At 34.3% G+C, this 7,329-nt stretch overlaps 1 protein-coding gene across 2 annotated transcripts; it reads right to left on the bottom strand.

The window, feature by feature from the left end:
• Positions 1–2,343: 2,343 nt before the first annotated feature.
• LOC120133107 (protein tas-like) lies at positions 2,344–6,787 on the bottom strand. Of its 2 annotated transcripts, none has more exons than XM_039149757.1 (12): positions 6,651–6,787; positions 6,467–6,566; positions 6,263–6,371; positions 5,354–5,442; positions 4,405–4,461; positions 4,135–4,243; positions 3,953–4,057; positions 3,801–3,865; positions 3,280–3,383; positions 3,131–3,195; positions 2,698–2,752; positions 2,344–2,530 (listed from the first exon to the last, which is right to left on the bottom strand). In XM_039149757.1, exons 1-12 carry the CDS (start codon positions 6,706–6,708, stop codon positions 2,370–2,372), a joined length of 1,077 nt encoding a protein of 358 aa, XP_039005688.1. In that variant the 5' UTR covers positions 6,709–6,787; the 3' UTR covers positions 2,344–2,369. The 2 variants fall into 2 exon arrangements, with proteins under 2 accessions (XP_039005688.1, XP_039005689.1); XM_039149758.1 differs by having other exon boundaries at positions 3,956–4,057.
• Between the last annotated feature and the right edge of the window lie 542 nt (positions 6,788–7,329).

Here is a 7,329-nt window from a genome sequence, read left to right as displayed (position 1 = left end):
ACAATTGGTTTGTTTGGACATATTGATGGAATAATAGTTGGTGATTAAGTTAGAATTACAATGAACTCCTTGTGGGGTTGATATCTTTCTATACTACTTGTAGTGACACATACTCGTGTGTGTGCGGTATTGGCTACACAAAGATTGCGCCTACTTTTAGAACTGTCAAAGCTTAGAGTGAATGTTCATTTTTTTTGAACTGTTGATCAATTCTGTCAATTAACCTCGTCTTCGATTTCACCGTTCTTCACCAATCATGACTTTAGCGTAATGCCACTCATTCGTCACAGGAAATCCTCATCGTTTAAGTAAGCTTTTCCTCTCCTGACCTATTTGACTTCAACCTAAACCAAAGCATAATAGTAATCTTCACTGGACCAATTCCATCTTGGATACTCTTGATCGCACTTCGAACAAATTGGAGCCACGCCTCTACATTTTATCTTATTTTTGAATGATTTGAACTCCAACAGTCCACTGCACATCACGTTTGGCCTGAGCATGCATGTACCCTCTCTGACTGAATTCAAACTCCCACATCGTGTAACCACCAATTAGACCCCTTTGGAACTCCAAACTGAAATCCTCACACCTGAAAAGCATTGAAACCTCGAATTGTTTTTGAGGACCAAGATTAAAACTATAATAATTAGAGGTAAAAGACAGAATGTGTAAGTATTTTAGGACTAAAATTGTTGTTATACTACGTCATATCATTATTTTTCTTAAGTCAATAATTAAATCTAACACGAGTAATCTAACAAAACGTAATATTATATATGATTTAAGATACACATATAATTAGATGACTAAAACTGATATACACAAATAGATGGGTGACAAAATAGTGAAATAAAATATTCGAATCTAAATTTTAAAAAATTTATTATGTATTTTATTATATACAAACATTCTAAAAAAGTGAAATAAAATACATGGAGTATAAAAGAAGGGAAATCCTAGCATCAAAAGAAAAATTACTTAAGGTTAAGAGCAGCAAATATTTTCACTGATTTTCTTTTTTCCTTAAAAATTTGGGTAGTTATGTCGTATGGAAGTCTAATATACGGCTAAGAAAAAGGCGCTACCGGAAATGTTATTATTTTTTAATATTTTCGGTAAAACGGTACCTAAAACATTATTTGTTCTACCAGAAATATTAATTTTACTAGCTAATTTTCGGTAGAAAAATTAATGTTTTAGGTAGTGTCCGATATTAACATTTTCGGTAGAAAAAATAATGTTTAGGTAGCGCCCAATATTAACATTTTCGATATAACAAATAATATTTTAAGTAGAGCTTTACTGAAAGTATTAAAAAATAATATATTTGATAATGTCTTTTTTTAACCGTATATTAGGCTACCGAGACTTTCCTAAAAATTTATGTTCAGTTGAAAAAAATAAGAGAGGATGGAAGGTGATGATGTAGATGTTGATGTAGACATGGCTGTCGGATTTAAAACTAAATTTGTTCTAAATGTTCTTACTTTCTTTTTCTTTTTTCACTAAATCTTCTTAAATGATATGCATAATATTAAAATTATATTAATATTCATAACAATAATATATCATTTAAAAGTTAAAAACAAAATTAAGATATAATATTACTTAATTAAAAATTAAAATATTTATTTATTTACTATATTTTCTCCTTCTACTTCCTCATTCTCCTTCTTTCACAATTTTTCCTAAGATTTTTTTCTTACAATTTTAACTTCAATTCCTCCTATTTAACACAAATTTTAAATTTTAACCACATATTTGTTCATCTATCCAAAGCCATTCATTTCAGAAACTTTTAAATTTCTAATGACCGTCTCCCGCTGCCCTTACCGCCCCTGCTGCTGTTCCCCTACAAAGTTATTTTTTTATATCAGTATTAGTGAATAGTAAAAATGAACAGTATCAGTAACAGTGAACAACAATGAACAGTAAATAAGCAATAATTTTTTCTTAAAAATTTGAACAGTTAAGGCGGCTTGTAAGCAAACCGATTGAATTGTAACAAAGAATTTTTTATTGAATAGTGAAGACTCGTAAACAGATCGTCTCTAATTTTTATTCGAAAAGAATAAAATGAGCAGTGATGGCATCTTGTAAGCAAGACAGTTGTAGCAGCAAAGAGATTTTCTTTATTGCACGTCATGAAATAGGGTAGCGAAAAAAATATAATAAAATATACCAAATGATGGTAAAAAACTTAATTGTACAAATATAAAAAATAATAGAATTATAGTTTATGGAGTATAATTGATTGACATGACATTCAAGTGTTGCTATGGGACCAGCCGGCAGGACATGACAGGACAGGATAACCCAATAAAAAAACACTCCAAATCATCACAGACTTCGTCATTTCCAAAGGATCAGGGACATGGATTCGGAAACTTGGCATGAACTTTGTTAATCTCAGCAATAATCTCAGATGTGAGCTCCACATTGCATGCACTAATAACCTCTTGAAGCTGCCATGGTTTTGTCACTCCAAACACAGCACTTGCCACCAGAGGATGATTCAGAACAAATGCTGCCACAAAAATACATATATTAATAGGTTACATAAAACAGGAATTCCAACCTTATGGCTAACTAGTTTTAGAGCATGGTATGCTCGCCGATAAATGGATACATGTGATTTGATGGATGTAATTACTCAGACAACTATTGTGCGTGCGTGTGTACATAACTACATACTGATTGCAAGTGATACAGGATGAACACCGTATTTTTCTGCAATATCAATGTATTCCTGCAAAGACGGGGAATCGGAAATAAAACCTTGATCAATCAAAAATTCAGAAGAATTAAGCTTAAGAAAGAGGTATCGGGCATAAAAGTGAAATTGAACTCTAAAGAAGACTATATGCTGCCATGCAGAAAGCTTTCCACGTCAAACAATAAGCTTATACGTCAAACACTTCATATCATGAATCTACACACCCACCAACCAAATACACCAATATGCCAGCACGTTCACATTCCTTCAATATTCATCCATTTAACCCATTTGAATTAATGATCATACAATAACTCGTTACAGATCGTATAAACATATTCCATTTTTCCATTCTAACATAGAGTGCCGTAGAATAATCTCTAGGATCAAATTGCAGAATAACATAGTTACCATTGTAGCTAATCTTAATGTCTTTCTGGTCAGATTGTACCGGGATTCACCTTCTGAATACCTCCCTAGAAAGCAGAAATGAGATTAAGAGAAGATAAAAAAAAAAAAAAAAACTCGATGGTAATATTAAAGAATCCTTGGTAGTCAACCTTTGAAAAGATTTAGCCGAGCATCAGGAGGCGCACCATCTAAAGCAAAATACTTCCCTGAAAGTATGCCCATAGCAAGTGGACTGTACCCCAACAAGTTGATCCTGTAAAATATTGAGTAGGTATAAGAAAGGAAAAAAGAAACACGCAAATCCACTAATCTAGATGAGTAAAACTGACTAGAGAATTAACAAAGGTAACTTCCATTTGAATGTTCAGAACCGATTTTTTTTTGCAAAGAACAATTATACACGTGTTTTGCATGATGAGCAGCAAAAGAGCAATCTACAGCAAGCCAAGGAGTTACATTCTGGCATTTGTAATCATACATTGGTAATTTAATTATAGAAAAAAAGGCATATGATGCAAGAACATAGGATTCGTAACTTATCCATATCAATCCTACTTTTTCCAAAGATTGGTAATTGTATGATAATGAACTTTTCATTGAGATCCTATACATACATGCAATTAAAAAACATAATTTTTAATTTAGAAAACAAAAAATTCACAAAGTATACCTCTCATGATGACAGCACTCAGCCATTCCAGAATCAAAAGTTCGGCAGAGCAAGCTATATGAATTCTAGAAAATATAAGCTTATCAGCTCCATCCATAGAAAGTAGTGAGAGATACAGAGGACATATTGCTTTTAACCACAATTGCACAGACAACCTGCACGCATATAATCTTAGGGTAGCAAGCATTGTTTTCTGCAAAATGAAGGAACTTCATGACACCATATGGTGTTTCATTACTGAGTCCAATATATCTGATCTGCAACTCAAAACAATGGTTTACTAAATTCCAATGGTGAGATTTTAAAAAGGCAAAACACATAACATATCACTTACCTTACCAGCATCAACAGCTCTACTGAGAGCATCAAGTTGTTCCTCAATTGGGACAGAAGAGAATTGTCGAACCGGATCATACTCAGTTTCTCCAAACATGGGAACATAGCTGGAGACGCAACTTTGAATCACATTAAAATGATGGTTCTTGTATTATAGAGGAAAGAACTAACAAGGAAGATAAACTGTAGTTTGTATTAAATTTGACAACTCCACAAACCCAAACTGTCCCCCAGGGAAATAAACAAAGGATAGGATTTATATACAAACCGATCAGGCCAGTGGATTTGATAAAGATCAATGTAGTCCATCTGCAGACGCTTTAAACTGCGAAACTCAAACATGAAGCTGTTAGAGCATAAAGGAATACAAAATCACCCATACACAGGCACTCACAGCATTATTCTCCTAGAAATCAATTGCAGCAGTTATAGGTAGTGCACATGCATACACAAAATATGATGTCGGTTAAGTTAGATAACAATGCTCAAGTAACTACAGCTGCAGTAGATACTATCCAATCCACAAAAACCAAGTAATACAGTTTCCAGACTTCTAATCAGGTACTGAAGAAAACCAATTAAGATAGGTATATTTGCAAATTGCAACTGTAATAAACTATATCTATTACTAAGATAACATTCAGTCACGAAAATTTTGACCATCGGGAGTACCGAAAGCTATTGATTTCAAGTTCTTGCTAGAAAAAGCCAAGAAAAAGAAAACCAGATTCAGTGACGCAATAATTATAAATTAATCATAAGTTGCAGATTCAGCAAATAAAAAGCTGACCAGATTATAAAAAGATCTTTTTCAAGGTAACAAAATTATATACTTTTGAATTACATTATTTGGACTTGTGAGTGAGTGTCAGATATGAGTATGTTTCCAACACAAGTATGCTCAATTGTTCCAAGTTATATTTGAAGAGTTGTACTTCTATACTTATCTTCAAATATGTGTAGGACATTGGTACTTGAAGGAAAAAGAAGAATCAGCAAAATAGCTTTTAAGATTGGTCCTAAAACAAAACATAACATGCAAGGATGGCAAGGAACTGGAAAGAGAGTCCCCTTGCTACAAGTGATAATGAAATTCTACACAGCATAGTAGCATAAAACGTAACAATTAATGCAAAAAAATTTCAAAGAGGGACCAACCCAGAGTCATTTCCAGTGCAATTTATGACACAGAAACTGTGACGTCACATGGGACTAACCTTCCATCTATTGCCTCAGTGATATTGTTGGCATCTAAACACTTTGGCCCATCTCTAATCCAACTCATTTGACCAGATGGTCCGGCAACCTGTGTCATAACCACTTCTATGATCAATATTCAATGCAAAAACATTCAAATGTGTGGCAACGAATAATAGAGTGATCAATGCATCTTTAAGAGAATACCCATTTTGAGATTTTCCCCGCACAACGAAAACCATCATAAGTCCACACAGAAATTGCTATAAACTTCAAAACTACATCATTGTGCTGAGGATTCTATCCTGCTGTCTGTGGAAATCCCCCAACAACCAGAAGATTTTGTGTTCTCGGGGTGTCTCTGTGTGGTCAACTATTTTGCCTCCTGACCCTTAGGAGGGTTCCGGGAGAGCCTTGTGTGGCCCACTCTTGGTAGATTTGGGGCAGAGTGCAATGGGCCCAATGGTACCATTTCTTAGGGAGAATGGTAGCTGGGCCGTGGCTCTCCACCCAAATCTACCAGGGATTTGGGGAACTATTGTGGCTCTCTGCCTAACTCCCAAGGCTAAAACCACGTCTAGACACCCCGAGAACAGAGTTCCTTCCTATTGTAGGGAGTTCGACCAACAATATGGGAGATATGTGAACACACTGCATTCCTTGTGGAAGCTCAGGTCAACAGATAAAAAGATCTATTGTGAGGTAAAGGGGTGCCAATCATAAAAATGAATCTCATTTCAATTTAAACTTATTCAATCCTGGATTGAAATGCGCATATAACTCTGGTTCAAATGGAATTTCTTACTACTATTGTAATGAAGTCAAAACGAACTTTTTTCAAGGCAAAGATGGTTCAAATATCGAATGGGCAATAATTATTAAGAAGACATCAACCACTAGCACCTGATAAGGGAAGAAAAAGAGGTAACCTTAGTAGAAATGACAACACGATCACGGGAGATATTCCTCTTTCTAACCCACCGACCAAAGTATTCCTCACTTTTCCCTCGAGTCTCAGCACGCTGAGGAACTGGGTACCTACACTTACAAAACAGAATACAACATAAATACATCAACGTTTAGAAGCCAAAAATCCAATATGGGTTTGAAATGAAGCGTGAAAGAAAGTGTACATTTCGGCAGAGTCGAAGAAGTTGATTCCAGCTTCAAAAGCTTGATCGAGAAGACGAAATGACTGAGGAAGAGAGTTCTGCTCCCCAAAAGTCATTGTTCCTGAGTATAAAACCAAGAGGGAATTAGAGACTTCCAATTTGTTAGTTCCTTGATGGCGGCCGAAGAGAATAATCATGGACAAACCGAAACAGAGCCTTGAAACTGTCAAATTGGGAGCAAGGTTGAAGAGAGGAACGGACATTGCTCCTAATGAAAAGAAAACCACTAGAAAAATGGCGGCAAATTTCTCCGTTTCACAGAATATACGAGAGGATAAGGAGGTTCCCAGCGAACTTCCGTGCTGTGATTTTTTTTCTTCTCCTTTAATAGTAAGTAGGGTCTTACCGAGAATTTAAACATAGAGATGTGCTTTAAAACCATTTTAGATATTTATTGTCAAAATCAAATATCATATTTAAATATTTATTATTACAATTAATTAAATAATTTTGTTTTATATTTACATATTAAATTAATTAGACACACTTGATTTAAATTTCTAAAATTGAATTAAATTATCCATCAAAACTATGTAAACTTATAAAATAAATTTAATTATATCAACGATCCCTTTTATCTCTGGCATGCAATCTCCATCTATCACTCGCTTCAAGACAATAGTTTTATCTATTCCATAGATCAAAGAAAAGTTGATTTGAAGGAAAAAAACAACCGTTACCAACACATGTTTGGTCAGGTACAACAGAGATTATAACTTTAATTTAATTTTAAATATAATCGAAATCTAATATAATTATCCAACATCGAATTGCCTTTTTAACGTTGTCCCCTCAAAATCTTGTTTTTTCCCCCCACGAAATAG

The sequence above is a fragment of the Hibiscus syriacus genome, unplaced genomic scaffold (assembly GCF_006381635.1).
Source record: "Hibiscus syriacus cultivar Baekdansim isolate YM2019G1 unplaced genomic scaffold, ASM638163v2 tig00110577_pilon, whole genome shotgun sequence".
NCBI lineage: Eukaryota > Viridiplantae > Streptophyta > Magnoliopsida > Malvales > Malvaceae > Hibiscus > Hibiscus syriacus.
The sequence above is the reverse complement of the archived record's forward strand: the minus strand, read 5'-3'. Positions and strand labels throughout refer to the sequence as shown.